The 18,444-nt window shown below is 50.8% G+C and overlaps 2 protein-coding genes across 2 annotated transcripts; both read right to left on the bottom strand.

The window, feature by feature from the left end:
- Positions 1–3,721: 3,721 nt before the first annotated feature.
- On the bottom strand, positions 3,722–17,093 carry LOC309400250 (GTPase IMAP family member 9-like; the record flags this gene model as incomplete). Its single annotated transcript, XM_081968664.1, has 3 exons — positions 3,722–4,737; positions 4,860–4,913; positions 16,745–17,093. The coding sequence occupies 3 exons, from the start codon at positions 17,091–17,093 to the stop codon at positions 4,121–4,123; spliced, it is 1,020 nt and encodes a 339-aa protein (XP_081824790.1). The 3' UTR covers positions 3,722–4,120.
- On the bottom strand, positions 5,591–10,975 carry LOC309400251 (uncharacterized protein; the record flags this gene model as incomplete). The annotated part of the gene is made up of 2 exons (XM_081968665.1): positions 10,869–10,975; positions 5,591–8,910 (listed from the first exon to the last, which is right to left on the bottom strand). Exons 1-2 carry the CDS (start codon positions 10,963–10,965, stop codon positions 5,591–5,593), a joined length of 3,417 nt encoding a protein of 1,138 aa, XP_081824791.1. The 5' UTR covers positions 10,966–10,975.
- Positions 17,094–18,444: the final 1,351 nt, after the last annotated feature.

Raw genomic sequence — 18,444 nt, 5'->3', positions numbered from 1 at the left:
AGGATGGAGGAAGCAGAGGGTCTTCCTCAAAGCAGGAGACCCTGCGAAGCCCCTTACCTGCCTGACCCTCTAAAGCTGTCCAGGGGGGAGCAGCTGCACCCCGCTTCCTCCAAAGGCTGGACCTCCCCGTCCAGTCCCGGGTTCAAGGCTCAGCCTGGGAATTGTAAGGAAAGCTTCGTTCTCTGCTTTGTCTTCAGGGAGTTCAAAAACGAAAGGGAAAAAAACGTTCACCTCCTCTTTTGGATCAGCTTTCCTGTTTATTCACACTTAAGTCTCTTTACTTTGCAAATGGTTTGAGAAAATGAGTTCCACAACCATCCCGCTAAAGAATGGAGCAAATACCTCTCTTGGTCCTTCATCTTTTTTTTTCAGTCAAGTTTTTTTTTAAATTTATATGTAAGTATTTTGAATACAGTGTAGTTGTCCTTCATTCTTCTAGGCAGGGGTTCTCAAACTCCACAACTTTAAGATTTGTGGACTTCAACTCCCAGAAGCCCATCGCCTGCTATGCTACCTGAGGAATTCTGGGAGTTGAAGTCCACAAGTCTTAAAGTTGCTGAGTTTGGAGACCCCCCCCCCCTGCTCTTTGGAGCTGCTTCTACTCCTTGGGAATTTGGGCAATGTTCTCCCAAAATCTGCATTCCTAAAATTTGCATCTCCTTTCAAAGAGGAAGAAGAGTTGCGGGTCTTGTGGAAGGAAGCATCTCCCACTGTCCCCCCCCCCCTCTATCTTGTCTTAGATAAGATAGGTTAGGTTAGGTTAGAGACCCTCCCACTCCGCACCCCTTGGTTATCCCACTGGGCTCTCTCTCCAATTGGTCAGAGTGGGGGGAGGAGTCCAGAGGTGGCCCTCGGACTTCCAGGATGTCTCTAAGAGAACTGAGTTTGGCATACTCTGATGAGGCTGCCCTCACTCTAACTTCTCTATGGTTTCCTCAGGCCCCTTTCTCTACCTTTCCCTCACTCTAATTTCTCTATGGTTTCCTCAGGCCCCTTTCTCTACCTTTCCCTCACTCTAATTTCTCTATGGTTTCCTCAGGCCCCTTTCTCTACCTTTCCGTCACTCTAACTTCTCTATGGTTTCCTCAGGCCCCTTTCTCTACCTTTCCCTCACTCTAATTTCTCTATGGTTTCCTCAGGCCCCTTTCTCTACCTTTCCCTCACTCTAATTTCTCTATGGTTTCCTCAGGCCCCTCTCTCTACCTTTCCCTCACTCTAATTTCTCTATGGTTTCCTCAGGCTCCTTTCTCTACCTTTCCCTCACTCTAATTTCTCTATGGTTTCCCCAGACCTTGTTGGAGGAAATGCCCTCCTGGGTTCAGTTCCAAGTGGGGGGAAAAGACACTGGAAACATGGAGGCTGCTTGGAAAGATGGTTTAATGGTGGACAGGACCACGTGGCTTGAGGTCCTGGGGAAAAAGGTGATCACGTGCTTCCAGATGTCGGGTGGAGAAGAAAGAGAGCAAAGAAGGGGCTTTCTGAGTTTTTATACTTTCTGTTCGGCCCCCACCTCTCTGTTTCCTGTTCCTGTGTAAGAAATGTATTCTGATTGGTTATCAGAGTCCCATAGGGCCATGCAGGGGCAACTCTCTAGGCCAGCGATGGCCAACCTTTTTTGCCTCACATGCCATAAGCGGGGAGAGTGCAGGGGGGGTTGTGCGCAGGTGTGCCACACCCATTATGCAATGTGCAACACTCCCCCAGCATGCACATGCGCAAGACAGGGTTACCCCCATTTTTTGCATGCTTTTTTCGCCCTCCCCAGGCTCCACAGGCTTTATAGGAGCTTAGGGAGGGCGAAAACATCCTTCCCCGCCCTCCCGGAGGCCCTCCGGAGGCTTCAGGAGCTTCCCTGAAGCCTCCGAAGGGCAAAAAAACGACTGTACGAGCAAACTGGAAGTCCGGGTTGCTCCTAGGGTCGGTTTTGTCCTCAGGAGCATTCAGGGAAGCCTCCTGAGGGCTCCTGAATGCTCCAGAGGGCTAAATTCGGCACTATGAGGGTTGATAGGGTTGATTTTTGCACTCCGGATGCTTCAGGAAAGCTCCTGAAGCCTCCGGGGGGGGGGGATGTTTTCGCCCTCCCCAGCCTCCTATAAAGCCTCTGGAGCCTGGGGAGGGCGAAAAATGGCTTTAAAAAAAGGCTGAACTCAGCTTGTCAGTGCGCGCATGCGAACTGGCCAACTAACAAATGGCTCCACGTGCCATCTGCGGCACACCTGCCATAGGTTCGCCATCCCGGCTCTAAGCTGTATTTTGAGTCCAGGTTTTGTTGAGCATTGCTTCTTCCCAGGTGCCCTGTGGGGAGATGGCTAAAGAGCTAATACTATCATGCCTTAATGCCATCACCCTGGAGCTGGGGGGATCTTTGTTATGTAGAATAGACTGACTCAGGCCTTTTGATGGCCCATTGACAAAGGTGAGGGCTATTAAGAGGGAGTCTGTTTCCTACCGAAAACATGTTTCTCCATTTCTGATCCAGGGAAATATAATATTCTGCCTTTTCAATAATTCCTGGGATATTTCATTTTTCTAGGAGAGGGATGGGTGCTAACTTCCCACAGCCTTTCTCTTTCCCTCAGGCTAATTTCTCAATGGTTTCCTCGGGATTCTCTCTCTCTTCTCTCTCTACTTTTCCCCCAGGTCTCTTTAACTTCCCCTAAACCTATATAGAGTGGGGTGGATGCTGCTGCAGTCCTCTAATCAGGCATGGGGGAGGGGGTCTGCTATGAGCTGGCTCCCCCCACATAGAGAGGGGATTCAGGGCCCATTGGGGTTCCAGGTTGGGGACCTGAAAAGAGCTGAGGAATGGCCCCAGAAGGGAACACCAGTTTCCTGGGTTTGGTTGGGCCTTTCAGCCAGCTGGAATTGGGGCTTTCAAGCATCACAGGGTAGGGTAGGGGTCTACCTGTCAATCATTCTCAAGGAGAACATTTTTTTATTTTATTCTATTCGTTCTCTGCCCCCCTCCTCCAGGAAGTCAGGGCAATATCCTCTCCTGCATTGGGTGGAATCGATTAGGCTGAGTGGACCAAACTCCCCAGTTGCCCACAAAAGAGACGCCTCTTTTATAAGAAAGGAGGAGATTTGCCAAGAAGTTCTTTGGTTGAAACAGAAATGCTGTCTCTAATGAGTCCACGTTGGCCAACGGAAGGTGATGGAGAGCAATACAGAAACAGCCTTGCAGAACATACGTGGCAGCTGTTAAGAAAATATGGATTCACCCCAGGAATACAGGAAAGGGTGAGAAAGAACCTCAAGGCTGTCCTGCCTTGATGCTCTTTGGTGTCAGGAGGAGCAAAAGGAAGATGCTTTCAAGATTCTGCTACTATAATCCATATCAGTAAACTCTAGTTCTAATATTTCTTGTGATGATGGCTTCCCAGCCTGATGTGCCTCAAAGGACTGACAGAGAGGGAAGCCCCAAAGAGTCTGTATTTCCGAAGGAACATGGGTCCAGGATGGTAGGGAATTAGGCTATGGGGACAGTTGATTCTGGGGGGCTGGAGTTTCTCGTCCGCTTGAAGTCTCCTCATATCTGAGGGGAGAAACCAGGTTCTCTAAGCGAAGGAATTGGCTCAGGGAGACTCAGCCAGGAATCTCTGACTCGGGTTCTGCAGAGGTCACATGGCGAGGGCTGGATTAGAACACAGAACAGAAGGGCTCAACGTTCTGACTGACGAACCCAATCAAAGCAAACACGGTCAAGACGATCCAATCTCTTAATGCTAAACTTTATTGTGTTGAGACAATCTGAAGGCAAAACCAGATCTAGCCAATTCCAGCGCAGAGCCACACAGTTAAAATTCAGGTTCTCCCTCCCCCTATTGGACCAGGTCACATTGTCCAATGGAATCTCCTGGTATTGTTGTGAGAAACTCCTGGTAAACACCTGATGAAGTGTCCTTGGTTCCCACAGCTGCATCTTGATGTCTGAAACCTAAATTCTATCTCCTCCTTTGTAATTCGTTGGAAGCTGAGAAGCCATAATAGCTGCGAGAGCAAAATCGCCTTTTGAAGCCTGAGAGTGGCCTTTGGCAGAGCTGCCACCTCGGGAGCAGAGGCTCAATTAGAGAGACTTTCTGGTCTCTGATGGAAAAGGAAACAATCGGAGGTTGTGTTTTTAGTTGACCTTCATCAAGTCTTCTGTGAAACAAGGAGCATGGCTGTTCGTTTCCACCAGATCATCAATCATGGCCATCAGTTTGGCCACCTGAGCCTCTCGTTCTTTCCCTTCGGCCTTGTTGTCGAAAGCCAATATCCGGTTCCCACATTCGGCAAAGTATTCCTGCAGGTTTTCATCCTGGGCAGAGATCATACTTTCAAGAGATCCACCTTGCAGTTCGTCTTTATGGGTACACAAGAGGATCGTGTAATCCTTGGCTTTCAGGCCAAAAATGTTTTTGATCAGCTGAGCCACGTCCTTCTCATACTGAGTGAAAATGTCATCGCGCATTACCCACAGAAAGACGTGGGGACCCGGGGAGCAAACCCTGACACACTTGCTCACTTCTGCAGTAATGTCGTATGACTCCTTTGGACCTCTGGTGTAGGGAAAGCCAGGCGTATCAACAACCACAACCCTCCTGCCCTTCAGGTGCTTCTGCTCCCTTTGGCATGCTTGTGTTACTGAGTAACGTGATATACGAGACTTAAAGACTTTTCTTCCCAGAATTGTGTTTCCCGTTGCACTTTTCCCAATTCCTCTTCTGCCCACCAGGACGATCCTCCGTTCAGACTCTGCAATCCAAAGGGGAGACGAGAGAAGAAGAGGACACGGTCAGCAGTGTAAAGCCATCATAGCCTCTCCCTTCAACCAGGACAGTTGCTTCCACCCCACCCCCCAGGACACAAGACTTTACCTGGGTGCCTCCAGCCATCTCCACACACATTGCACAGCATAAAACCCGGGATTTCTGTGTGAAAAGAGAAACAGAATCAGGCAAAGGAAAGGCTGCCTTGCAGGGCGGTTGACAGAAACTCCCCTCCCCCAGAAGACACAGGGAGGAATTAGGGGGGGGGGAGGGATAAAAAATGACTGCCTCCTCACTGCCCTCCAGGCTGAACCATCTGATCCTCCTCCCATGCTACCCCCCCTTTTAGGCACCCCTTCAATTATATGGACCCCGCATTTGTTTCGGGATTGATGTCCAAAGAGACTGGCAGCTCCCCCATGGTTGGCTCCGTGCTCGAATGGACCCTGTTCTCTGGTGCTTTAACTGCTCATGCTGCAGCTCCAGATTGTCCCCAAGGGTCACCCCAGGTCATCTTCCTCCAGGTTCCCCCCCCTCTGCCCCTCCCGCCCCCCACTATTTGGCCTCCCACTTTCCCCTCCAAGGCAGTCTGAACTGAATCCTTTCTGGGAGGATGGGGGGTGGGAGGCTCCTTTGGTGGGGGCTTTTTCTCGTATCCCCTGACATCCCAGGAAATCAACCTCTGCTGAGGATGCTGATTTGCATCTGTGCCCTCCCCCACCTCCACCCAATTCTGCCCCTTGGGAACCTCCCCTGCCCTACGGCTCTCCTCCCTGGGTGCAGAGTGGGAGACTTTGGGGGTCTTCTCACCCAACCTAAGCAGGAGACCCTTTATCATTTCAGACAAGTGGCTGTCCAGTCTTTCCTTTAAAATCTCCAGAGATGGAGACCCCACAACTGGTATCAAGATATTCTACTCTCTCCTCCTCCTCCACCTCCCTCCAAGCTCGGGTTACCTCAGCAGGCCTCCCTGTAGGACAGATGCGATGGATTACTTCGCTCCATTGACCGAGCCCTCCTGGAGTCACGGCTCCACATCGGAATTGGTACTGAAGATTTGGGTAGACATCTTCCAGGGTGAATTGATCCTGAGGGCCTTCGGTATTGAGACTTTTCCAATTACCTCCTGCAATCCGATATTCCACCAGGTACCTGGAGACCGAAGGCTTCCCAATGGCTACCGGATCAATACTGATCTGGAAACTATTTGGGTGCAGTTGCTCAACCTTAGGAGGCGGAGATCTCCTACGAGCAGCTTCCAGATCCTGACGTTCCTTGAGGACCTCCATGGTCAAGGTTAAACTTTTGTTCTCCACCATCTCTAAAGAGTCAAAGAAATCCTTCATGCTCTCAGTGCTCATTTTCCAGAACATTTCAGCAGCAGCATTACGGATTCCTCCGTATTCTCGGGGAGAAAAGAGGGATGAATGGTTGAATCTGAAGTGCAGAGGGATACCCGACTCGTTCTGAGCACACGGCAGATCAGCCTCCTTGAGGGCCTCCAGGACAGGTGGGGTCGCCCCATCCGCAAAGGTGATCAGGAGTTGGACTTTATCCTTCACGTCTTTTCCCAACATGGAGAGCATAAGATCAAACATGGGTTTCTGGGCATATGGTGAATGGACAAGGAAGGACTGAGCCACAAAGCAGATGGCATCCACGTGGTCAATGCCCCCTGGGGTGGAGAAAAACTCTCGGTTGTCTTGCTCTGAGCCTCTTGGGCCTCCAAATCCTGGAGTGTCAATTATTGTGAGAGAATAGGGAATTCGGAAACCCTTCTGATGGTTCACCACGTAGGCTGTGACTTCAGATGTCCTGCTTCCACTTTCGCTTCTCTGAGTGGTTTCATGAATGAGTTTGAATCTGAAATTATTTTCCCACTGGACACCCAGGATATAATTGATCATCCCGTTGATCAGAGTGGTTTTCCCACTCCCTGATGCTCCCATCACCAGGATCACTTTGTGGGGAACTTCCGGGTTCTCCTTTCCAAGCTGGTACAAGAGAGAAGAGGTGGAGGCATCTGAGGGGACTTTCTCCAGAGGAAGGGCGAACACTAAGGGCTGCCTTTCCTCCACCAGGGAGATTACCTGAATGAAATGGTCAGCTACATTGCCTGCACTTTCTTCCCCCAGTGAAGTGAAGACCTCCAACTCCTCGCTGGGGAGACTAAAGGCTCCATTATCACACAAGGCGGACACCCATATTCTATACACCGTCTGTGGCTTCAGACCTTTGATGGGGTAAAACTCTGTTTTTCTCCTTGTCCTGATTCTAGTCCATTGGTCCTTTCCAACTCCAGACTCCACCGTTCTGTATGCCACCTTGTACTCCTTGACCACAACTCCTGAGGCAACGATGCTGGGACTCATCCAGGCCACAGAGATGACAGAAGATGCCGCAGTGACCATTCTCAATTTCTCAGGAGGGCTGGTGGGAAGGGTCTTTATGGGTGGGCTCAGGTAACTGCTTTTACCATGGCCTACAATGCAACAAGCAGCGTACTGGAACTGATAATCTGTGTTTGGAGCTAGATCTTTCAGCAGGAACATCTCCCTGGCATCCATTGTCAACACAAACCTCCACATTTGTTCCCCTGTGATTTTGTACCAAACCTGATAGCTGGAGATTGTAGTCCTCCCATGTTCAGCTGGCTGAAACTTCAGCTGAATGCTGTCGTGTCTCAGTTCACTGATCAGCAAAGGGAGAGGTTTTGAGGGCAACTCAAAGTTCTTGCTGACCAGCTCTCCATCTTCGTAAAGGTATATTGAGGCTCCTGGGTTGTTTGCATCTGGCAGTGAGGCCACAACGTAACAGACTTCCTCATTGAATTGATTGGCACTGAAAAAGTCTTGGATGGATTTGGCAGCTTGGCGAGCATTGCGGGTCCTCTCCTTGTCCTCAAACCAAGCCAGGCCTTTTTTCAACCCAGGGGAGGACCTTGTGGACTTAAGTGATTCTGGCAAGAATTGCTCCTGAAGCCAATCCTGTGAGCTCAACAGAAATGGCTCCTCTTCATGTAAAGAGGTGAATACAAAGGAGACCACATATCCATTCTGGGGGTCCAGAACTATTTCTTCCAGCTTGTTCTGAGATGAGATAACTTCTATATTATTTAAAATAGTCAGATAGGATTTGACAAAGTTCATTTCTCTTTTCTTGGTGTCCAGAAATTCATGGAGTTTTTGGCTGTTGAAGGGTGACTGTTTGACGGACATCAACAGGTCCACCAGGGTCCCTTCCTCCTGCCCTCCTCCCCGGATGGAAGGCAACACTCTGGCCAGCTGTTTCTGGAAAGTCTGCCTGTGTTGCTTTAACAGATCCTTGAACTGCTGGATCTTCCTCTTGATCTCAGGGAAGGTCTCAGCAATGGGATCGTTGGCCAGATCGTTGCTTTGCATCTGGATTTCATTGAGTTCCTCCAAGATCTTTTCAGCATCAAAGATCCACACAACGTTGATCTCACGGACCATCTTAGCTGCTCTGCTATCCAGCTTGGTCAGAGGGTAGAGCCAAACCCACACAGGAACAGCCTTCTCCCCATCTTCCCCTAACATTTTTGGTAGAGTCTCATAAACTTTCATGGCATCTTGGAAAGTCACTGGATTTTTCTCCAGAGAAAAGTCTCTGTGGAACTTGCATCTGAACTTCAGAGCATTCGCTTTCTCCTCCTCAGTCAGCTGGACCTCTGCTTCTCCTCCAATAGACATTTCCTTTATGAGTGTAGACTTGAGGTTTCCTTCTATATTTTTCACCATCTCCATTGAGGAAACTTCTCGGTCAAAGACGAAGAAGGCCTGGGCTCCATAGAGGATGGTGGTGACCACATGGGTGGCTGTGCCATGCTCAAAGACGGCTGGGTAAGAGATATTCTGGATTCCTCGATGACTCATTGTCAGCTGTTCATACTTGGTGGTGGTTTTGTACTGGACGGTGACTCTGGCCTGTTTCTTGGACTTCTTGGTGTCATGAAGATATTCGGCTGACCCTCTTATATCAACCAGCCCCCCGAGGAAACTGGCCTTGAGGGATGCTGAGATGTTCAGAGCGGAGGCCTTGTCATCTATGCTGTCAGAAGCTATGATTTCAGTGGCTGTCTTGGGCTGAAGGTTGGTGGTCAGGTCCTTCTGAAGAGAACTATAGTCCCAAAGGGCGACTCCTGCATGGAACAGAAGGAAACAGGCAGATAAAAGTGAAACCAGACTTCCGAAATACCTGCAACTGGATTGAGAGGATTCAGAGAGGTTGGACAAGTGAGACGTTATTTTCCATAGAGCAGTGATGGCGAATCTTTTCGGTACCGAGTGCCAAAATGGGAGCGTGGCGGCACGCATGAGAAACTGGAAGAGCAGCACGTAAGAGAGAGAGAGAGCACCGGAAAACACAAGCTCAGCTTCCCGGTGGGCGCATGCATGCCGGCCACATGGTCTTCTGGTTTTCCGGTACTCTTCCATTTTCTGGCACTCCCATGCACACAAAGACCAGGTGGTCAGCATGCATGCGCGCGCTGAAACCCAAAAGACCAACGGATGACAGCTGGCATGCCCGGAGAGATCGCTCTTCGTGCCACTTCCCACATGTGTGCCAAAGGTTCACCCATCACGGCTCTAGATGGCTTCTTCATTTCTTCTGTCTGGCCATCACCAAGGAAGCCTCCTGTATGTTTTGCAAAATACCACAAACTGCAAAGGCTTTTGACTGAGTCGAGGGGAATGGGAATTCCTAGGCACATCTTGATCTCAAGGCAGATTTCTGACTCCCTGGATAAACTACACTCTGACACTTCTTCTCTGTTTGACTGCTTTTGACTGAGCAGAGGGGAATGGGAATTCCTCAAGAGAGATTTCCCACTCCCGGGGGAAACCATGTTTTTCATCATGTGCATTGTCTCTGTTCAGACCCCCTCAGGAACAGCACCTGCACATCCTTCCCTTCACCACTCTGAGTGAGGTCTGAACTGCTTTTTTACACCATTTTCCAAACCATTTCAGTGACTTTGGTTCAGGAGAGGAAAATTCATCCCGTGATTGGCAGTCAAGGTTGCCTTGCTGTGTGCCTGGCGAAAGGGTGGATATGAATTCACAGGCAGAAGTTCCTACTTGGCTGGCTGCTACCGTGTTTCCCCCAAAATAAGACCCCCCTGAAAATAAGCCCTAGCGTGATCTTTTGGGTGGGTTTCACATAAGCCCTACCCCCAAAATAACCCCCCCCAGAACAGTACAGATACCGTTAAATCTGATTGCAGAGGGAGAGTTTGGGGGGTGGGAGACGGGCGATCCGGATTTGCCACACAGCTGCCTGGTTCACGGGAGACTCGTGGGAGGCTTGTGCGGTGACACCGGCAGCAGGCAGAGACGGAGGCATGGGAGGGGGGAAAACAATCCTGATGCCTCACATGTGCGCCTACTCCATGCAGCCACAAGCAAGCCCAGAGACGGTGGGATGGAGTAGATGGTGCGTTGGGATAGCCCGCCTCCCCCCTGTGCCTCTGCCGCCTCCTAGCTCCACCACACACTTTTCATCCAGAGGGAGAAAAAGCTTCGTCTGCTTGCAAATGGGACACTAATTGCTCTGTTTCAAAGTGTCCCATTCGCAAGCAGACGAAGCTTCAAGTCTCCCTCATTTCTCCATCCGGGGAAAAAGTGTTTGGGTGCCTATGGAGTGCTTGTGAACGGAGCGTTTTGCCTGGCTCCGTCACTTGGCCTCCCGCTTCGGTGCCGCGCTGGTGCCAGAAGTGAGCCAGTGGCCATGTGGATTCCTGCTGCACGTGGCTGTAAGTGCTGCCGCAGCAAGGCAATTGTGCTGTGGAGCCACAGGGCCTCTAAGGTCAGCCAATGTGCGTGTCGTTCACTTCCACCCCTGCCTCGTCATGGTGGCATTCAAAAAAAGGCAAGACACTCCCTGTAAATAAGCCCTAGTGCTTATTTCGGGACCCAAAATGAAATAAAATGGGGTCTTATTTTGGGAAAAACACGGTATTAGCAGACCCTGGGCCCAGGAATCCCACTCTGAAGCGTCCCTGGGCTGAGCCTGTGCATTGATGGCAGCTCCAGCCTTCTTCCCTCCAGAGTTTCCCCCAGGAGATGCCCCTCTGCCTTCTTCTCTTCCGGCTCCTACCTGGGATGAGGGCGTCCTTGCGGCAGTCGTACAGCATCCCCAACTGGAAGGGACGGCCCAGGGCTGGGGTCTCAATGGGGTCCTCGGCCTGGGCCATGTTCGGCTCTTGCGTGTCGAAGAAGCTTCAGGTTCCCTGTAAGAGAGAAGAAACTTCTGGAGGACGCCAGAACTAACCGATGACTCTCTGAGGGGATGCAGGATGTGGGCACAATCCACCCTCCACCCACTGATGTCGGTTCAGTTTGTCAGGGAATTCGGCAGCCTGTGTCCAAACCGAGTCAGAAAACTCTGATGCGACCTTGAAGTTTTATATAAATGAATTTATATTTACAATATATGGCAAACAAGGTGGCCACGAAAGCTGGAGCATCATGAGGTAAATCGTCAGGTAAACCCCAGAACAGCAGACGCAGAAGAAAAAAGGCGGGAAAAAGAGAAACTGCCCCTTCTCCCCCAGCAACCAATCATAATGTAGATTGCCTCATGTAGGGGCCTATCGTGCCTTCCAAACAATCGGCTACAACCATGTGCTCTGTCCATTGTACACTTTGATTTATTAAATGAAATATCTTAGAACGGGGTTGTCAAACTCACATCGTCATGTCATCATCATGTGACGTATCGGGACTTTTCCCCCCTTCAGTATACTGGGGGTGCGGGTGACCTCAGGCCATGAGTTTGACGCCCGTGTCTTAGAACCACTCCAATTTTACACCTGAACAGCATTTAAGCCGAGTTATTCCACAAGATCTTTGTCTCTTTGTATACTCCGTGACTTTGTGATGACATCAACCAAATTGTTTTCTGACGGAGAATAAATTAGGGCTATTCTGTGTTGGGCTGCAAATTTTTTAACAACTGGTTCTCTTGCCATTTGTGTACATGATGTGTTGTCTTCAGACACTGGTATAGCCCTCTTCGCTTCAATATCCACATCGTTTAACTATTGTGTCTACCGTGTTAACTCTGAACACAATTCTGACAACGCTATGAGCTCCGCCTCAGCCATGGAAATGGCAACGGCAGTCTGTTTGCTCAATGGCCAATCAACTAGTTGTGTGTTTGCACACAGGACAATACAATCCTGACGTTGACTTTCTATCTTGTACAGAGATCATTGAAAAGCGCAGCCAATGCCGTTTCTCTCCCGTATCCAAGCCTGAATTATGACGACTGCTAAAAGGTCCAGATAATCCATTCCCTCCACAAACCTCTGGAGCTGCCACACAGCCACCCTTTCCAGAACTTTCCCCCAAAAGGAAGATGGGTCCATCTTTGGTGTCTCTAGGCAGCAACCCCTCCCATTCCGATTCAGAATAACAGAGCTGGAAGGTACCTCAGAGGTCATCTAGTCCAGCCCCCTGCTGAAGCAGGAGACCCTTACAGAATCATAGAATCACAAAGCTGGACAGGTCCTTGGAGGTCATCTACTCCAACCCCCTGTTCAAGCAGGAGACTGTTACAGAATCATAAAAGGACATAGTTGGAAGGGACCTCAGAGGTCATCTAGTCCAACCTTCTGTTCAAGCAGGAGACCCTTACAGAATCAGAGAATCAGAAAGCTGGAAGGGACCTCGGACGCCCAGTGATGAAGCCCCCACGAGGTCTGGTGGCCAGATGTTCCACTGGTTAATTGTTCTCACTGTTAGGAAGTTTCTCCTTAGTTCCAAGTTCTTTCTCCCTTTGATGAATTCCCATCCATGGTTTGAAACCAACCAAGGAGAGAAGCACCATAGAACCAAGGAAAAAATCCCCGCTTCCTTCCACTCCCCCCCCCCCCCACAGAGGGCTAAGTGTGATCCCTCCAGGAAGACCAAAATTTGGAATTGTGGGCGGGGGAGATGGAATTGAGGAGGAAGGACGGGGATGCGGTGGAGGGGGGGAATATAAAGGTCGCGAAAGCAGAGGGTTGTCCTATTACAACGGTCGCGGGGAGGAGGGGATGCGAGGACAGGATAAGATCCCAAGGTCGGTTGGGAGACCGCGGCTGCTGGTTACGCCCGGTCGCTTGTACCAACCCCTGCAGTCTAGGTGGACAGGTGCTACAGAGCCAGGGCCTGCGGCTGATGCTTTGCAATGCAAGGTCTGTCACCAACAAGGCCCCCCTCATTAATGAGTTGATCTCAGAGGGGGAGCTAGACCTTGCAGGGATAACGGAGACCTGGTTGGGCCACGAGGGTGGTTTACCCCTCGTGGAAATGTGCCCACCGGGTTTCCGTGCATTCCATCAGCCTCGGGCCCTGGGTAAGGGTGGTGGGGTGGCGGTGGTTATGCGGGAATGTTTAGAGCCGAGGGAGTTCACTGTCCCTCAGATACCCGGGTGTGAGTCCCTTGGTGTGAACTGGGGCCCAGGGAGGCAGTGGGGCTTGCTGATTGTATACTTGGCTCCTCGCTATGCATCAGCAGCCCTGCCCGAGCTCCTCGAGCTAATCTCAGCGACGGCAGTTGAGACTCCCAGACTTTTGGTCATGGGGGACTTCAACTTGCCATCAATGGGAGCGGCTTCCGAGGTGGCTCGGGAGTTCATGGCTTCCATGACGGCCATGGACCTGACCCAATTAGTGCAGGGCCCCACTCACGAAGGGGGCCACACACTGGACCTCATTTTTGTATCTGAACAGTGGACGAGTGATCTGGGAATAGGGGATTTAGTCATCACGCCCCTGTCATGGTCAGACCACTCATCCCTCCGGCTGGACTTCCCTGGCGCTATCCCCCACCGCGAGGAGGCGGAACCAGACTCTATAAACTGGTACCGCCCCAGGCACCTGATGGAATCTGATAGATTCCAGAGGGAGCTTGGGCCAATACCTGTAGCCTTGTCCCGCTCCCGCTCCGAGGACCTAGTGACTGCCTGGAATAGGGCGACGACTGGGGCCTTGGACCGGGTTGCGCCTTTGCGACCTCTCCTGCGGCATCGACCCACCCGGGCTCCTTGGTTTACTGAGGAGCTTAGGGTGATGAAGCGCCACAGGAGACGTCTAGAGAGCAGGTGGAGGTCCTCACGCTCCGAATCTGACCGAACACAGGTAAGAGCCTATTTGCGGACTTACCTTGTGGCAATAAGAGCGGCCAAATGTAGACATTGTGCTGCTCTTATTGCGTCCGTGGATAACCGCCCTGCCGCCCTGTTTAGGGTGACTCGCTCCCTTTTATCGCAGGGGGCGCGGGAGACACCCTTACAGGGTAGAGCAGAGGAGTTTGGGGAATATCTTCAGGACAAAATCGATCAGATCCGGAGCGGGTGGACCTCCGTCAGTGGACCAGACGAGCCGCCAACAGCGAGTCTTGAGAGACCATTCTGGGAGGAGTTTGACTCTGTTGCCCCCAAGGATTTGGACAGGCTGCGTGGACGGCTGCGACCCACCACATGTTTAACGGACCCGTGCCCCTCCTGGCTGGTACTGGCAGCCTGGGAGGTGACACGAGGCTGGCTCCTGGGCCTGGTGAACGCCTCATTGGGTGAGGGATACTTACCAACCGCCTTGAAAGAGGCGGTGGTGAGACCCTTGCTCAAGAGACCTTCGCTCGACCCAATGGAGCTAGCTAATTATCGTCCAGTCTCCAACCTCCCCTTCTTGGCGAAGGTTGTTGAGAATGTGGTGGCGCAGCAATTTCCACAACACCTAGACGAATCCGACTATCTAGACCCACGCCAGTCCGGCTTCCGACCCGGGCACAGCACTGAGACAGCCTTGGTCGCGTTGGTTGATGATCTCTGGAGGGCCAGAGATAGGGGTTGTTCCTCTATCCTGGTCCTATTAGATCTCTCGGCGGCTTTTGATACCATCGACCATGGTATCCTATTGCGCCGGTTGGAGGGGATGGGAGTCGGAGGCACCGTTTTGCGGTGGTTCGGCTCCTACCTCTCCGACCGGAAGCAATGTGTGTTGACAGGGGGGCAGAGGTCGTCCCTGAGGCCACTCACTTGTGGGGTGCCACAGGGGTCGGTCCTCTCGCCTCTCCTGTTCAACGCATATGTGAAGCCGCTGGGTGAGTTCATCCGTGGTTTTGGGGTTGAGTACCATCTTTACGCTGATGATGCTCAGCTGTATATTTCAACCCCAAACCACCCCAACGAGGCTGTCGAAGTGATGTCCCGGTGTTTGGAAGCCGTCGGGGTCTGGATGGGGGACAACAGACTCAAACTCAACCCCTCCAAGACCGAGTGGCTGTGGGTACCGGCACCTCGGTTCAGCCAGCTGACTCCATCGCTGGCCATAGGGGGCGAACAACTGTCCCCCATGGAGCGGGCGCGCAATTTGGGCGTCCTCCTCGATGCCCGGCTGTCAATCGAGGACCATGTGGCAGCCGTGGCAAGGGGGGCATTCCACCAGGTTCGCCTGGTGCGCCAATTGCGCCCCCTACTGGACCGGAGTGCCCTGCGCACGGTCACTCATGCGCTGGTGACGTCTCGCCTGGACGACTGCAATGCCCTCTACATGGGGCTTCCCTTGGGACGCATCCGGAGACTGCAGCTAGTTCAGAACGCAGCCGCGCGGGTTATTATGGGAAGTACACGTTACTCCCACGTAACACCTCTCCTGCGCGAGCTGCACTGGCTACCTGTGGCCTTTCGGGTGCGTTTCAAGGTATTGATCACCATCTTTAAAGCGCTCCATGGCATAGGACCTAGTTATCTGCAGGATCGCATCCTACCACACACGTCCCTGCGACCTATCCGCTCACACAGGGAGGGGCTCCTCCTGGTGCCGTCTGCTAGGCAATGCCAGCGGGCGACACCTAGGAGTAGATCCTTCTCTGTGATGGGCCCAACCCTCTGGAATGACCTCCCCCCAGACATTCGAACTACCACTGACCTCCGTTCCTTCCGGCAAAAGTTAAAGACTCACCTATTTCAATCAGCTGGCCTGGCACTTTCTTAGTTTTACCTCCCGGGGATTTATTTTATTTTAATAGGGTTTGGGGTTTTAATTGTGATGTTTTTAGGATTAGAACATATTTATTTCTTAGTACAGCCTATCTCCCCCTCCAAATGTATCTTAAATGTATTTAATTATTATGACTGGTTTTATTTGTATTGTCTGTACACCGCCCCGAGTCCCTTTCTGGGAGAGGGGCGGTCTAAAAATCTAAGAAATAAATAAATAAATAAAATGGGTGGGTGGGGGTGGGTGGGAAGAAGACGTTGCTTCCCTGATCTCGATTCCTGGTCTCACCTTATTTGGCTGCCAGGAGAGAATTCAGCAGCCTTCAGAAAAGGAGCAACTCCCCTCCCCAAATTACAACACACACACCCAACAACACCACAGGGGCTTCTGTGCCACACTTGTTGCTAATCCACTTGCTTTTCTCCCCCCCCCCCCCAACCTGAAGTTGCCTTTCCTAACAAGAAAGACGGGATCCTAAATATCTCAGGATCCCCTTCGCAATGTTAGGATCTCAGCTACTAATTTCCCCCCATTGGCCTCCCTCCCCTCCCCCATTGACTTTGCTAACATTAGGATCTCCGCTGTCCCATCCCTCCGTTGGCTTTTCCCAGAGACCACCGGCCTCTTGCTCTCTGCTGCTCCCTGACCCGCTTCCCCCCACAGGCCCAGGAGGAGCTCTGCCCCTACTCCCCCCTACACCCTGCGGCCCTGTAAAATGCCCACTTGGGGGTCCTGTGGGTCCTGTGGGGTCCCCTCTGGTTGGAGGGATCCGGAATACCGGGGGGGGGGGGGCAGGTGGATCTGCCAGTCTCATCAGCTCTTCTGGGTTAACTATCCTAAAAAGTCTCCCTGAAATGGGGACAACTTTTCCTCCCCATCCTTTGAGGTCTTCTTCAGGGTCTGCTGCAGCCTGCGAGGCTTTGGGAAAGGATGGAGGAAGCAGAGGGTCTTCCTCAAAGCAGGAGACCCTGGGAAGCCCCTTACCTGCCTGACCCTCTAAAGCTGTCCAGGGGGGAGCAGCTGCAGCCCGCTTCCTCCAAAGGCTGGACCTCCGCTCTGCTTCTCCAGTCCCGGGTTCAAGGCTCAGCCTGGGAATTGTAAGGAAAGCCCCGTCTTCTGCTTTGTCTTCCGGGCGCCCAGAAAACGAAAGTGAAAAGATCAGGGGGGAAAAAAACAAAAAAAGTTCACTTCCTCTTTTGAAGCGTTGAAGGAAATGTGTTTGAGAAATGAGTTCCACAACCGTCCAGCAGAGGGCAGCAAAGAACTCTCTTGGTCCTTTCCCAAAGTCAGCAACTTCAAGACTTGTGGACTTCAACTCCCAGAAATTCCCCATATAAAGAACAGGCAGGGGGAGATCAAAACCAGATCAGAATTGACATCACAAGGAGTACAAGGAGAATGGTGGTCTTATTTACAGACACAATCAAGGTATGCACAGGATAGGAAGAACGAAGGTATAGCCAAAGACTACACAACATTAGATAAACTTTTGATACAGACGGAAAACAGACTGATCAAAGTGCTGTATAGATTCTTGTTGGAATATAAGCTAGAGGAGGAACATGTCAAAGAAACCATGGTCGCCTGGGGGAAAAATTTCGGTTACAATGTGGAATTGGCTAAGTGGGAAAAACTTTGGATACTTAATCAGAAACTAACATTGGCTACGGTGTATAAAGAAAATCTTTATAAGATGTTCTACAGATGGCATCTCCCCCCAGCACGGCTTTCCAAAATGTTCAAAAATCTGGCCCCAAACTGTTGGAAGTGTAAAAAAACACCAGGCACTTTCTATCATATGTGGTGGACGTGCAATGAGGCAAAAAAATATTGGAAAATGATTCAATCGTGGTTAGAACAAATGGTGGGAGAACAAATTATGTTTAAACCAGAAACTTTTCTCCTAGGCATAATACCGGAGGGGTTTAAGAAAGATACAATTTATTTAATTATACATATGCCAACTGCAGCGCGCATAACCTATGCACAGTGTTAGAAAAAAGAAAATACACCATCAGAGCTAGATATAATCAGAAAAGTGTTGGCCTGTGCAGAAGCAGATAGGCTCACTCTTGAACTTAAAAATAAAGGGGAATCATAATATTTTGAAGTATGGAACAGATTTTATGATTGGTATAAGACAAGGTGACAAGACTGGAACAAATGTATATATTGTGATTGGACAGAAGGACAGACAATGTATTAAGTAGATTAATTGTTAATGGTTGAAACCAGCTGTACATAATGTGAATATATGGTCACTCCAACTCCGCGGCATTGCATTGTTTTAAATGTAAAAATAATAAAAATATACTTTAAAAAAAATTCCCTGGCCAACCACGCTACCTGAGGAATTCTGGGAGTTGATGTCCACAAGTCTTAAAGTTGCCGTGTTTGGAGACCCCCCTCCTCTATAGAGCTGCTTCTGCTCATTGGGAGTTTGGGCCATGTTCCCCCAGAATCTGCATTCCTGAAATTTAAACCCCCTTTTCCAAGAGGGAGAAGAGTTGGGGGTCTTCTGGAAGGAGGAGGCTCTTCCTCCTATCCCCCCCCCTATCTTCTCTTGTGAAGGTTAGAGACCCTCCCCACTCCCCACCCCACGGTCAGCCCTCTGGGCTCTCTCCCCAATTGGTCTGAGGGGGGGGGTCCAGAGGAGGACCTCGGACTCTCATTTTTCCAATTTC

Source organism: Natrix helvetica (genome assembly GCF_964273705.1).
Source record: "Natrix helvetica genome assembly, chromosome: W".
Lineage (NCBI taxonomy): Eukaryota > Metazoa > Chordata > Lepidosauria > Squamata > Natricidae > Natrix > Natrix helvetica.
This window is presented reverse-complemented; position numbering and strand designations above follow the sequence as displayed.